At 44.8% G+C, this 15,083-nt stretch overlaps 1 protein-coding gene across 1 annotated transcript in view; it reads right to left on the bottom strand.

The window, feature by feature from the left end:
• The window catches only part of LOC132772742 (BPI fold-containing family B member 2-like), a 36,663-nt gene extending 22,497 nt beyond the window's left edge, over window positions 1-14,166 (bottom strand). Inside the window, exons 1-4 of the mRNA XM_067467122.1 lie at window positions 14,072-14,166; window positions 7,291-7,427; window positions 5,022-5,127; window positions 2,824-2,928 (exon numbers count right to left, since the gene is read on the bottom strand). Of these exons, the coding sequence (XP_067323223.1) occupies window positions 2,824-2,928; window positions 5,022-5,127; window positions 7,291-7,427; window positions 14,072-14,166 (443 nt within the window). The remainder of the gene's footprint in view (window positions 1-2,823; window positions 2,929-5,021; window positions 5,128-7,290; window positions 7,428-14,071) is intronic.
• Between the last annotated feature and the right edge of the window lie 917 nt (window positions 14,167-15,083).

Here is a 15,083-nt window from a genome sequence, read left to right as displayed (position 1 = left end):
CTGGAGGCATCCTCTATTTAGGAGGTGTTAACACAGCTACTCAGTGCTATTCAAGCTTGGTAACTGCAACATTCACACTTGCTTTAAACAGACAAGGGTTCTTTCTCCCACCCTGGACATTATTCCACAGGTAGGTGTGTGTGTGTGTGTGTACACACATACACACACACACACTTGCCTCACTGCGAACAGAGCCTCTGAAGATGCCAGCCGCAGATACAGGTGAAATGTTAGGAGAGAATGCTGCTGGAACATTGGAAATACAGTCCGAAAAACTCACAACAACCTATCATTGGTTGAATTTGAAGCTCTGTCATGTCCCTTTTCCTGGGAGGGTCTGAGAATGGAATGAGGACATGGCTGGGAAACAATGGGGTCTTGGAAGGGTTATCCCTCAGGACACAGTCCCCAAGTTTGGGATAATGGGATTCCCAAACACCCTGATGGGTCCTAGAACTCAGGGATAATGGGATATGACAAAGGGATGAGGAGGTGTGTGAATGGGCTTTCGGTGCCTGCTGGGCTTTGAACCTTTGTGACTGAGGAGAGATGGCTGAGACCGTTCTGCTTATAGTGATGGTGCAAATATTGGGAAATGTGTGGTGATTATGCAAACTTGGGGCCGGAGCCCCAAAGTTCATTCATTCCTTGTTTCTGGGGTCCATTTTCAATAACAACTCTATGCTTTGGGTTCCTGGGAATTGTAGTTTTACAAGATCTTTAGCCACCTTTGCCAGACAGGGCCTTGCCAAATGACAACTCCTGTGCTGCCACACGCTGGGCCTGTAATAATTGATTTTTTAAACAGGACGTGCTCTTTGTGCCCAGCGGGGAGCCGGGGTGCCACGGGTGAGAGGCCTTCAAGGATTTTCCCATACACAGTCTTTAAAGGGCTTGAAATGTTTTACAAAGTTCTTTACAAAGTTGCTTAGGTCTTCAATAAAACAACAAACACTTCTTGAATCTTCAACAGATTAAACAAATGTTTCTTAACTTGCCCCAAAATGGACAGGCACCTTGCTTGGAGAACTATTTCTTTCTTTAACAAGGAAAACCCTTTTTTAACCCCTCCCAGGCAATGTACTGTCTAAGCTTTGCTGATGTGGGTTCCACTACCGGTTCCAATCTGCATCTTGGGTCCTGAGTAAACCTACCAGTCAAGGCTATGTAGATTCTCCAGCTGGAGTTCTTTGGGTCTGTAAAACTGCTTTCTTCTGAAACTTTAGGACTGTTTCCCTCAAATGCTGTAAAGCTGAGAGGCTGTAAGCTCCCAGCCAGAGCTTTGGGATTGTTTCCCCCCAGAATTTCTGCCCCGGATGCTGTAGGAAATGAAGCTTTTCTACGGATGGAGCTAATCCACTTCCTGTAGCTTAGCTTTCCACTATATAAGACTGAACTAAAAATGGCTCCCTCTCTTCCCATGGCCCTGGGGAAAGGGGCGGAACCAAAACTTAACAATGATAGACAGGTGGCTAGCCCTATGATTGCAAACCAAGGGAAGCCACCTTGTTGCAAATGCATGGAACCTTGGAATATATGCAAACACTCAATAGAAAGAAAATGAAGCTGAAGCTCCTGGTACAGCCGTACCAGCACAACTCCCATTACTCCATGGCACTAAGTTAAAGTGCCATCAAACTGCATTCTTTTCTATTCTGTTCTTTTATATTGTTCTATAATTTTCACCCCACTTCACCAGCTATGGAATCCAGGGATATCTAGGTTGCTTACCTGTAACCGTAGTTCCCCAAGCGGTCACCTGTGAATTCGCACATATGATATTTCCTGCACCTGCGCATATGTGCGATTCACAGTTGACTTCGATGGGGAGCTGTAGTTTAGTGAGGCATCCATATGGTTTGGCAAAGAAGGCCGAAGTCTTTGTAAAACTACAGCTCCCAGGATGCCATAGCATTACAGCATGTTAGGCAAACTGTATTCATTCCACAGATCAGATGTACCCAGAGATACCTTTCTATGCCAGAAAAAAATCTGGGCAGAGAAGGCTTGTGAAGGCGCGAGTGGCACCACCTGTGTTTAGAACTTTAAAGTGCAAAGGTTTAAACTGTATAACATACCCATACTTGCTTACTTTGTAAACGTATAGTTGGATTGATTGGTTATTTATAGCTGTCAATCAATGTTGTTTGCACCAGTTATATTGCTTCCTCAGCTCAATTGCTTGACCCCCACATCTTCCTAGAGAGCAGGACAGTGTTTCCTTTTTCATTCCACCATCAAACTTTCTATCAGATGGACGTGAGAGAGAGACTTGGCTCTAAAGCCCTTGATTAAGTTACCTCTCAGCACCAATTCTAAGGTTTTTACCCTTGGGACGCATGCTTCATGTCCAGACCACCCTGGACAACGTTGAGGAGACCCAAGCACCTTCAAACCGGTCCTTTGCCATCAAAAGGAAGACTCTGTGCCTTCAACATAGGCCATTGGACTGGGGGTTGTGTTTGTTCCAACCTTCACAGTCATTGAGAAAAGAGGCAACAGGAAAAGCTTCTCAGCTGTGAAATCTCCTTAGACCCAAGACAATCAGAGACTGTAATGTATATTTTCCTTCACCCCTTTGAAACTTCCAGCTTATTGCCTTAAAGGGATAACTCTTTGTGAACAATAAAACCTATTTTGAGTTATCTACAGTGTTTTGGTCCTTGGGAGTTCCAGTTCTCTAAAGGAAGGCAAGAAGCAATCCCCTGGGGGAAAGATGTCACGTCTATGTCTCTTTCACTAAAAGTTTTATAGTCCCCAGGAACGACAGCACAAGGCTAAAACCTTTTGACAACTCCAAAGTGAAATCTATAATTCACTCACAGGCTTGCTCTGATATGCAATTGGCAGCTAAGAGAAAGCTGGACGCCCGTCTTCGGGATCAGTTTCACAGAAAGATGCGGCAGCTGGACATTCTTAATGTTGATCCTGCAGAAAACGAGGAAAGGAAGACAGGGAATGAATAGTAGTTTCTTAAAAGGGAAGCAGTGCATGGTTTATACACAACACTAATTTTGTAACAAACAGCATTCTTTCAGAATGAGCTTTCCATGGGTTGCAATCCACTCCTTTGGGTGCTTTGGAATCGAAATCCAATGCTTAGATGCCCCAGCCATGTTTGCATATGCAAACCCTGAAATGTGGGTCTTGGGGTTTTAAATTTACATTCTATTTTAATATGTGTATCTTATAGAATTGTGTTTTAATTAATGTGCATTTCATTGAATGCATTTTATTTTTAAATGAATTTTTATTCAAAAGAGACAAGCCAATAATCAGGCCAACAAAGAAAATTACACCAAACAAGGGAATAGTGTTCTCCACCAACTGCAAAAATAAACCTACAACAATCAACAACTGAATGTATTTTAAACAATTAATATATTGTTGGGTTGTTGTAGGTTTTTTCGGGCTATATGGCCATGTTCTAGAGGCATTCTCTCCTGATGTTTCGCCTGCATCTATGGCAAGCATCCTTAGAGGTAGTGAGGTCTGTTGGAACTAGGAAAAAGGGTTTATATATCTGTGGAATGACCAGGGTGGGACAAAGGACTCTTGTCTGCTGGAGCTAGGTGGGAATGTTTCAACTGGCCACCTTGATTAGCATTTGATTGCCTGGCAGTGCCTGGAGCAAACTTTTGTTGAGAGGTGATTCTTTGTTTCCTCTCTGTTGTTTTGCTGTTGTGATTTTAGAGTTTTTTAATACTGGTAGCCAAATTTTGTACATTTTCATGGTTTCCTCCTTTCTGTTGAAATTGTCCACATGCTTGTGGATTTCAATGGCTTCTCTGTGTAGTCTGACATGGTGGTTGTTGGAGTGGTCCAGCATTTCTGTGTTCTCAAATAATATGTTGTGTCCAAGTTGGTTCCTCAGGTGCTCTGCTATGGCTGATTTCTCAGGTTGAAGGAGTCTGCAGTGCCTTTCATGTTCCTTGATTCATGTTTGGGCAATGCTGCTGCGTTTGGTGGTCCCTATGTAGACTTGTCCACAGCTGCATAGTACACGGAGGAAACAAACAAGGACATCTAATCACCTCTCAACAAAAGTTTGCTCCAGGCACTGTCAGGCCATTATATGCTAATCAAGGTGGTCAGTTGAAACATTCACACCTAGCTCCAGCAGACAAGAATCCTTTGTCCCACCCTGGTCATTCCACAGATATATAAACCCTTTTTCCTAGTTCCAACAGACCTCATTACCTCTGAGGATGCTTGCCATAGATGCAGGCGAAACGTCAGGAGAGAATGCCTCTAGACCATGGCCATATAGCCCAAAAAAACCTACAACAACCCAGTGATTCCGGCCATGAAAGCCTTCGACAATACAAAGAAAATTACACCAAACAAGGGAATGGTGCTCTCCACCCCCTGCAAAAACAAACATTTTTTCATAATATAAAATACTTACCTACAACAATTAGCTACTGAATGTATTTTAATCAATTAATATATTGTTGTTTAATAGACACCCATGAAAGCATTACGTCTTCTGTGAATTTTCTCCACAACTTTCCCACATAATCTCTCAGACCTGCGTAACCTATTTTCAGCTCTGATTTGTAAACAAAGACGTCTGTTGATCTCTGTAGCTGCAGGTGGTTTCTCCTAGGAACCCTCCTTATCACTCAGCTGTTCACTCAATTCCTTATCTGCTGTTGCTACTTCTGGCTCTTCTGACTAACCTTGAGGCCCTGCACTTTCTGAGCCAGTTTCCTCACAGAGAGAACCATCATTTCCCAGACCTGAATTTCCCAGACTTGAGGGCCCATCACTTTCTGCCACAATAAAGCCCACAATCCTCTCTAAATCATCAGTTAAACCATCAGCCTCTGGCTGATTTACGATATCTATATGCATTAAGAACTGGGAACTATTTCTAAACTTTGTATATAAAAAAAGTTGTTTTAGAAGGCTTCATAATTTGACCTGTTAGAATTGCTATAGAGAATGTATAAATATTAAATATCAGACCAGAAGAAAGAATAGGAAAACAATAAAATCCGGAGCGCTCGATGACTCACCCCACCACATTCAAAACAGATCCTAAAAGCTGCCCTTGGCCCACAAAGTTTTGGATCTTCATGAGCTCCAGTCCTTGCAGAAGGGAGGGTTTTCCTTGCTGGCACACTGCGGAGAGAAGAAGTGGGTCACTGGGCCCGAATGGCACTTGGCCCCCCGGCATTACAGACTGTGTCAACTAGGGCTGGGCACAGTTCCATTTTTGAAATGGTCACTCTTCTCTGGACACTCTTCATCTTGGACATCTCTTTCTTGAATTGCTTTGCCCAGAGCTAGACGCAATTGTATTTTAGGTAAGGTCTGGCCCCAAATCAGAAAAGAGTAGGATGTTGACTTCCCTTAGTCTCAATACTAAACTGTTGCAACGCAGAGTAAGTTTCGTCTTGCTTCCAAACACTACACAAGAGCTGTAGCTTTATAGTTTATTGAGGAAAAAGTCCAAGTCAAAATAAAGAATAAGCATTGCAAAGTTCCAAAGATTTAGGTTAAATGCAGAATATAGTTCCAAAGATCTTCAGGTAAAAACAAGAGGCACAATCCTTTAGGCAAAGTTCAAAACAGAGTCCATGGTACAAGCAATGAAACAATTGCCCCAAGAATCACAAAGTAAGAAATCCCAAGCGTGCTGCTTTCCAGCTAAGGTTATTCCATGAAGCTTTCAGGCTAACAAGCTACGTTGAACTGACACTTTCTCTTCGTTTGCAAGAAGCCTAAATACCTTTCTAACATGAAAACATTATGCTCTCACCAACATGAAAGCATTGCGATGACCTTTACCCGAGCTGGCTTCTCGTCTGCTGGCCAGGCAAGAACTCCGCCTGACCCGCAAATCAAACGAGCTTGCTTGGTCAGGTCACTATCAAGGCTTTCTGCACTTTCACTATCAGCGTGGGAAGGAAGCAAAGGCCTCTCCACCTGTTCACTATCTCCTTCGTTAAGATTCTTTTCTTCTGAGAACCACTGTGTTGACTCTGCACTGTCTGTGAGAGCCTCAGAAAAAGACCTAGAAGCATCTGAGGCACAGAAAAAGAGCCAGGAATCTGAATCCCATCATCCTCATCATCAGGGAACATCTCAGCCGCAACATAAACTCCTCTTGATGCAGCCCATAATCACATGATTCTATGATTCCCCTATTGCTTTGGTTCAGCACTAAGATCAATGTATTACACGAATCTAATGCGCACCCTGATTTTGGCAAACCAATTGGGCCAAAAAAGGTGAGCGTTAAGAGTCAAGTAAATACAGCATATCATAGAATCATAGAATCAAAGAGTTGGAAAAGACCTCATGGGTCATCCAGTCAACCCCCTGCCAAGAAGCAGGAATATTGCATTCAAATCACCCCTGACAGATGGCCATCCAGCCTCTGTTTAAAAGCTTCCCAAAAAAGAGCCTCCACCACACTCCGGGGCAGAGAGTTCCACTGCTGAAAGGCTCTCACAGTCACAGTCTCATATGTTCATGTATATATTGCTATATATTACTATGATGTGGCAGCAAAAAAAGCCAATGGGATTTTGGCCTGCATCAATTGGAGCATAGTGTCTAGATCCAGGGAAGTCCTGCTCCCCATGCTCTATTCCGCCTTGGTTAGACCACTTTACCTGGAATATTGTGTCCAATTCTGGACACCACAATTCAAGAGAGATATCGACAAGCTGGAATGTGTCCAGAGGAGGGCGACTAAAATGATCAAGGGTCTGGAGGACAAGCCCTATGAGGAGCGGCTTAAGGAGCTGGGCATGTTTAGCCTGAAGAAGAGAAGGCTGAGAGGAGATATGATGTATAAATATGTGAGAGGAAGTCACAGGAAGGAGGAGGGAGAAAGCTTGTTTTCTGCTTCCTTGAAGACTAGGACGCGGAACAATGGCTTCAAACTACAAGAGAGGAGATTCCATCTGAACATTAGGAAGAACTTTCTGACTGTGAGAACCGTTCAGCAGTGGAACTCTCTGCCCCGGAGTGTGGTGGAGGCTCCTTCTTTGGAAGCTTTTAAATAGAGGCTGGATGGCCATCTGTCAGGGGTGATTTGAATGCAATATTCCTGCTTCTTGGCAGAATGGGGTTGGACTGGATGGCCCAGGAGGTCTCTTCCAACTCTTTGATTCTAGGATTCTATATAGATATAGTAAATAATAATAATAATAATAATAATAATAATAATAATAATAATAATAAATGTAGGTTTGGGTGAGTCTTAAACAAGTAATACAAGTTTTAAAAGATCCTACTCAATGTCATAACGTTGGAAATGAGTTCTGGCCTTACCATACTCAAGAGCTTCTCGGTTCACTCTCACCACGGTTCCTGGCACTGTTCCCTGTGATGGGATGAGAAGACCTAGGAGAAGGCCCAAGGTGCAAAGCTTGAACATCTTTGCTTCTGCGATGGAGACTTGGAGCAGCCTGGAAAGAGAAGTGAGAGAAGAGATGTCCCTTAAGGCCTTTCTCATGTCCCATTTCCTGAAGGCAACACAGAAGATCTAAACCCTCTTAAGGAAATGCTTAGGATCTATCTAAATAAAAATGTAATGTTCGTTTGTGGGATTAACAGAACTCAAAAACCACTGGATGAATTGACACCAAATTTGGACTAATGACACCTAACAACCCAATGTATGTCCTTCACTCAAAAAAAATGATTTTGTCATTTGCGAGTTGTAGTTGCTGGGATTTATAGTTCATCTACAATCACCAAGCATTCTGAACCCACCAGCGATGGAATTGAACCAAACTTGGCACAGTTCTCCCATGAGCAATAGAAAATACTGGAACGCTTTGATGGGCAGTGTCCTTTGGTTTTGGAGTTGTAGTTCACCTACATCCAGAGATCACTGTGGACTCAAAGAATGATGGATCTGGACCAAACTCTACACAAATACTCCATATCCCCAAATGTGAACACTGGTGGAGTTTGGGGAAAATAGAATCTTGACATTTGGGAGTTGTAGTTGCTGGGATTTATAGTTCACCTACAATCACAGAGCATTCTGAACCCCACCAACAATAGAATTGGGCCAAACCTCCCACACAGAACCCCCATGTGGGCCACAGAAACACGTGGCAGGGGACGGCTAGTATAAATAAAAATGTAATGTTCGTTTGTGGGATTAACAGAACTCAAAAACCACTGGATGAATTGACACCAAATTTGGACTCAAGGCACCTAACAACCCAATGTATGTCCTTCACTAAAAAAAAAATGATTTTGTCATTTGGGAGTTGTAGTTGCTGGGATTTATAGTTCGCCTACAATCAAAGAGCATTCTGAACCCCACCAACAGTGGAATTTGAACCAAACTTGGCACACAGTTCTCCCATAACCAAACAGAAAATAATGGAAGAGTTTGGAGGGCAGTGTCCTTTGGTTTTGGAGTTGTAGTTCACCTACATCCAGAGATCACTGTGGACTCAAACAATGATGGATCTGGACCAAACTCTACACAAATACTCCATATCCCCAAATGTGAACACTGGTGGAGTTTGGGGGGAAATAGAATCTTGACACTTGGGAGTTGTAGTTGCTGGGATTTATAGTTCACCTACAATCAAAGAGCATTCTGAACCCCACCAACGATGGAATTGAACCAAACTTAGCACACAGTTCTCCCATGACCAACAGAAAATACTGGAAGGGTTTGGTGGGCAGTGTCCTTTGGTTTTGGAGTTGTAGTTCACCAAACCTCCCACACAGAACCCCCATGTGGGCCACAGTAAGGCGTGACAGGGGACGGCTAGTACAAAATAAATTCATTTGACCACATTGCTCATATTCTGAGTAAAGTCTGGGTAGCTGGATGGCCATCTGGGTAGACCCTCCTCAATACCAGCAAGGTCAAAAGGTTGAGCAATGGGCTGGACTGGTGTCCAGATATGGGTAGATCCAAAACAAGAACAGGAAAGAGTCTGAACTAGTCTCTACTTGATTTCCCGTTTCCAGTAGGCTGTTAGGAATTGTGGGAGTTGAAAGCCAAAACACCTGGAGGGCCCAAGTCTGACCATACCTGGTCTATGCTATGGTCCAGAATACACAAGGATGTTCCTTGATCTTACCTTCTTCAGTCAATGCTCGCTTGTGATTCACAGAGATGTCCGCAGACCTGTCCCACCTCCACCTGTGGGCCGATCTCTGTGGCGGAAGGAGCCGTGGCTTTATATGGCTGTCCGATTGGGCAAAAGAATGGGAGATTAGGAAAGGTGACGACTTCAAGTTTAACAAAGGTGTAGAACGTTTGCTTGCGCTGAACACACTGAGCAAAGGGTTCATTCTTCCATAGTCAATACACTGGGTAATGTTTGTCGTGAAAATAACCCATCCATCACAAACCCCTAATCAAATATGGAAAGGCTTAGTCACTGTGAGATAACGAGATGACACCTGGAGGATCCCTCCAAGCCAGGCGTGGAGATCCAACAGTGGCTCTACAAAGGATTTCTAATTTGCAAAGCACTGTCATGAAAGAGTTCCGGGCATTTTGGAGAGATGACGTGGCTTCATCTCTGTCGCTCCGGCAATCCTGGTAATGGTCTTTCTATACTATTCTTGCAACTCAGCTAGAAAATTGTAAATTGCTGTGAGTTTTTAGGGCTGCCTGGCCATGTTGCAGTAGCATTCTCTCCTGATGTTTCGTCTGCATCTGTGGATAATGGCATCTTCAGAGGTCTCTTGGCAGAGAGTCAAGTGGAGTATATATATGTCTGTGGAATGAAGTCCACGGTGGGAGAAAGAACCCTTGTCGGTTTGAAGTAAGTGTGAATATTGCAATTACCCTGCTTCATTTGTATTGAAGGAGCCCTTGGTGGCGCAGTGGGTTAAACCCCTGTCCCGGCAGGACTGAAGACCGACAGGTCACAGGTTCGAATCCGGGGAGAGGCAGATGAGCTCCCTCTGTCAGCTCCAGCTCCTCATGCAGGGACATGAGAGAAGCCTCCCACAAGGATGATAAAAACATCAAATCATCCAGGCGTCCCCTGGGCAACATCCTTAGAGGCGGCCAATTCTCTCACACCAGAAGCGACTTGCATGAGAGAAGCCTCCCACGAGGATGGTAAAACATCAAAATATCTGGGCGTCCCCTGGGCAACGTCCTTGCAGACAGCCAATTCTCTCACACCAGAAATGACTTGAAGTTTCTCAGGTCACTCCTGACACGACAAAAAAAAATTGCATTGAATAGCCATGAAGCTGCAAAATGAATCAGTGCAGATCTCTGCATAGAGGTAGCCTGGCCTTTGTTGCCTGGAGGCATCCTCTGCTTGGGAGGTGTTAACTGGCACTTGATTTCTTGCTTTTCATCTTAAGAACACACAAACATCTCAAGCTCTGAGGATGACCTGGGAAAGAATCCCACTGGAGCATTGCAGCACACCCAAATCCCTGGGAGTAACTCTGGACCGTAATTCTGACTTGGCCACGGTAGTCTTGTTACATCCCGTATAGACTACTGCAACGTGCTCTACGTGGGGTTGCCTTTGAAGACTGGAGAACAAGCCCTATGAGGAGCAGCTTAAGGAGCTGGGTATGTTTGGCCTGAAGAGGAGAAGGCTGAGAGGGGATATGATAGCCATGTATAAATATGTGAGAGGAAGCCACAGGGAGGAAGAAGCAGGCTTGTTTTCTGCTTCCTTGGAGACTAGGACGCAATGGAACAATGGCTTCAAACTACAAGAAAGGAGATTCCATCTGAACATGAGGAAGAACTTCCTGACTGTGAGAGCTGTTCAGCAGTGGAACTCTCTGCCCCGGAGTGTGGTGGAGGCTCCTTCTTTGGAGGTTTTTAAGCAGAGGCTGGATGGCCATCTGTCAGGGGTGCTTTGAATGCAATATTCCTGCTTCTTGGCAGGGGGCTGGACTGGATGGCCCATGAGGTCTCTTCCAACTCTAGGATTCTATGATTCCCCTGGTCACCGCCGAAACCTGGGATTCCAAGATCAGTGATGAGTCCAGGATCACACCCAAGCTGCGAACCTGCATCTTCATGGGGAGTGTGACCCCATCCTACACAAGCTGGAACCTGCATTTCAGTCTTCTTCAATAATATTCTATGTCCAAGTTGGTTCATCAAGTGACCGACTCAGTCTGCAGTGCCTTTCACGTTCCTTGATTTGTGTCTGGGCACTGATGCTGCATTTGGGACTCTTTATGTAGACTTGTCCACAGCTGCACCATATGCAATAGACTCCTGAAGAGGTGAAAGCATTCCCCTTATCCTTTGCTGAATATAGCATTTGTTGAATTTTCTTAGTGGGTCTGTATAATCTACAGGGGAATTCCAGACAACAAACAATCAAGTGCCAGTTAACACCTCCCAAACAGAGGGTGCCTTCAGGCAACGGAGGCCAGGCTTCCTCTATGAAGATACCCTCACTGATTGACTTTGCAAAATTCATAACTACTCAATGCTATTCATGCTTGCTAATTGCAACATTCACAATGCTTTAAACAGGCAAGGGTTCTTTCTCTCACCCTGGACATTATTCCACAGGGGTGGGTGTGTGCGTGCGCATGCATGTGTGTATGCACACACATACTCTACTTGCTTCACTGCCAACAGAACCTTTAAAGATGCTGACCACAGATGCAGGCGGATCAGAGAATCAAAGAGTTGGAAGAGACCTCCTGGGCCATCCAGTCCAACCCCATTCTGCCAAGAAGCAGGAATATTGCATTCAAATCACCCCTGACAGATGGCCATCCAGCCTCTGTTTAAAAGCTTCCAAAGAAGGAGCCTCCACCACACTCTGGGGCAGGGAGTTCCACTGCTGAACGGCTCTCACAGTCAGGAAGTTCTTCCTAATGTTCAGATGGAATCTCCTCTCTTGTAGTTTGAAGCCATTGTTCTGCATCCTGGTCTCCAGGGAAGCAGAAAACAAGCGTGCGCCCTCCTCCCTGTGGCTTCCTCTCACATATTTATACATGGCTATCATATCTCCTCTCATCCTTCTCTTCTTCAGGCTAAACATGCCCAGTCCTTATGCCACTCCTCATAGGGCTTGTTCTCCAGACCCTTGATCATTTTGGTTGCCCTCCTCTGGATACATTCCAGCTTATCAATATCTCTCTTCAATTGTGGTGCCCAGAATTGGACACAATATTCCAGGTGTGGTCTAATCAAAGCGGAATAGAGCATGGGGAGCATTACTTCCCTAGATCTAGACACTATGCTCCTATTGATGCAGGCCAAAATCCCATTGGCTTTTTTTGCCACCACATCACATTGTTGGCTCATGTTTAACTTGTTGTCCACGAGGACTCCAAGATCTTCTTCACATGTACTGCTCTCGAGCCAGGCCTCATCGTCCCCCATTCTGTATCTTTGCATTTTGTTTTTCCTGCCAAAGTGGAGTCTCTTGCATTTGTCCCTATTGAACTTCATTTTGTTAGTTTTGGCCCTTCATCTCTTTAATCTGTCAAGATCATTTTGAATCCTGCTCCTGTCCTCTGGAGCATTGGCTCTCCCTCCCAATTTGGTGTCGTCTGCAAACTTGATGATCCTGCCTTCTAGCCCTTCATCCAAGCCATTAATGAAGATGTTGAACAGGACCGGGCCCAGGACGGAACCCTGTGGATGGCCCTCCGCCCGTCACTTCTTTCCAAGATGAAGAGGATGCCTTGGGGAGAATCACCCTCTGGGTTCGTCCATTTAACCTATTACTGATCCACCTCACCGTAGTTTTGCCTCGCCCACATTGGACTAGTTTGTTTGCCAGAAGGTCATGGGGGACCTTGTCGAAGGCCTTCCTTAAATGCAGGTATGCTACATCCACGGCATTCCCCGCATCTACCCAGCTTGTAACTCTATTGAAAAAAAGTCAGGAGAGAATGCTGCTGGGACATGACCATGCAGCCCGAAAAACACACAGCAACCCAAGTGGAGAAATGAGTTCAAACTCCAGGAAAAAGGATTCCACTTGAATGTTAAGAAGACCTTCCTGATGGGTCAGAGCTGTTTGACATTGGAATCTGCTGCTGCCTGGGAGTGTGATAAGAATCTCATTTTCTGGAAATTTTCGAATTGAGGCTGGATGGCCATCTGTCAGGAGTGATTTGATTGTGGATTCCTACATGGCAGAGAGGGGTTGGACAAGATGGCCTTTGCTGCTCCTTCCAACTCTGGGACTTTGAGTCTAGTGAGTTCTCCTTTGCTGGAGGTTTTCAAACAGAATCCGGACGCACATCTGTCAGGAGGATTCAGATTGTGTTTTTCTGTAGGGTGGAAATGGGATTGAGTAGATGGTCCTTGGGGTCTCTTCTAAGTCTAGAATAGTATAATTCTATGTATGAATGGACTATTAGGAATACACTACCCCAGACGCAGCATGCATATATATTCCCTTCTATCATCCTAATCACAAATGGAAGCCGATCACGTATTTTGCGGCTCATCCTCCATTGTTCCCCTGATCATTTTCATCTATGTCAATGTTAAGTTTACTATTTGCCGAAAGAAATCAGTCATGACATAAGAAGTATGAAGTGTATTGAGTTAATTTCCTTCTTTCTTCAGGTGAGAGGTGTAAGCCTCTGTGCATCGTTTAGTACACAGTCCTTCTGCTAAGTCTACACATTGTTCAGCCATCCATTCACAATCAGCAAACACTTTATTTGCTTTCCGAGCTCATTCCTTTCTTTCTGCATCCGGATCCCATTCTCACCAAAGTTATATAAGGCTGGCAAGGTAACCTTTCACATGCCAACTCACAGATAATTTTCTACCCTGATACAATGGAGGTGATATTATTATTATTATTATTATTATCATCATTATTATTAGAAACACAGCAAGATGAGTCCATAGCAGACGCTCTGTTGGCTGTTGTATTGGATCTCACGTCGGACACTTCCCAAGTGTCAAGGACTGTGTGACGTATCGGCGAATCATGCGTGCAGATCCCAGTAAGGTGGACTTTTGCAGCTGGCAGGTGGTTATCTTGTGTTTAAGTGCAGGCCAAGGTCTTGAGGCACTGCACCCAGTGTGCCGATCACCACTGGGACCCCCTTGACTGGCTTGTGCCAGAGTCATTGCAGTTCGATCTTTAAATCCTCATACCGTGTCAGCTTTTCCATTGGTTCTCTGCAAGCCTGGATTCGCAGCTGACAATGGAAGTTTAGGTCGCTGCTGCCAGCAAACAGGCCTTTTTCCATCTACGACAAGCGAGGCAACTGGCACCCTACCTATCTGACGAGGCTCTGGCAACAGTCATCCATGCCATGGTCATATCTAGGCTAGACTACTGCAACGCACTGTATGTTGGCGTTCCGATGTCTACGACCCGAAAGCTCCGTATTGTTCAGAATGCAGCAGCCAGGCTACTCACAAGAACACCCATGAGATGCCATATAACACCAGTGCTGCAACATTGACATTGGCTTCCAACTCCCTCCCTAAGGGCATCAGGTTGGCCACCTCCCTCCTGTCCTTTAGAAGAAAACTGAAGACCTGGTTCTGTGGCCAGGCATTTGATTAAATGATAGTGACAATAGGAAAGGAATTTGGGTTTGCGACATAGGATTTCCCGGTTTGATTTTTGGTTTTACTGGCATTTTAATATTATCTGGTAAATAAATGTATTGGCTTACCGCCCGGTCAGCCTCACGTCGATACCAGGCAAGATTCTGGAAAAGATTGTTAAGGAAGTGGTCTGCAAACACTTAGAAACAAATGCGGTCATCGCTAATAGTGAACAGCCGGTATTGCACCACCTGATATCCGCCGGGAAGTTGCAGCCAATAGTGAAAGGACCAAGGCAGAGACATCTCCAGCTCATCCCCTGTTTGGGTATCAGCCAGCATGTCAACGACTTAAATCAAGAAATAGTTTTCTAAGATCTACAGAGACACTAGTTGGAACACCCCAGCAAGCGAGAGTTCAAAAGTGGCAGGCTCAAACCCAGCACCTCAATCGGTGGGTGATACCAGATGAGAGACTCCCCCCTGGGCACACAGAAGACGGGGCGACTTGGAAGGCGCTGAACAGACTGCGCTCTGGCACCACGATATGCAGAGCCAATCTTAAGAAATGGGGCTACAAAGTTGAATCCGCAACATGCGAGTGTGGAGAA

The sequence above is a fragment of the Anolis sagrei genome, chromosome 4, assembly GCF_037176765.1.
Source record: "Anolis sagrei isolate rAnoSag1 chromosome 4, rAnoSag1.mat, whole genome shotgun sequence".
In the NCBI taxonomy this organism is placed as follows: Eukaryota; Metazoa; Chordata; class Lepidosauria; order Squamata; family Dactyloidae; genus Anolis; species Anolis sagrei.
This window is presented reverse-complemented; position numbering and strand designations above follow the sequence as displayed.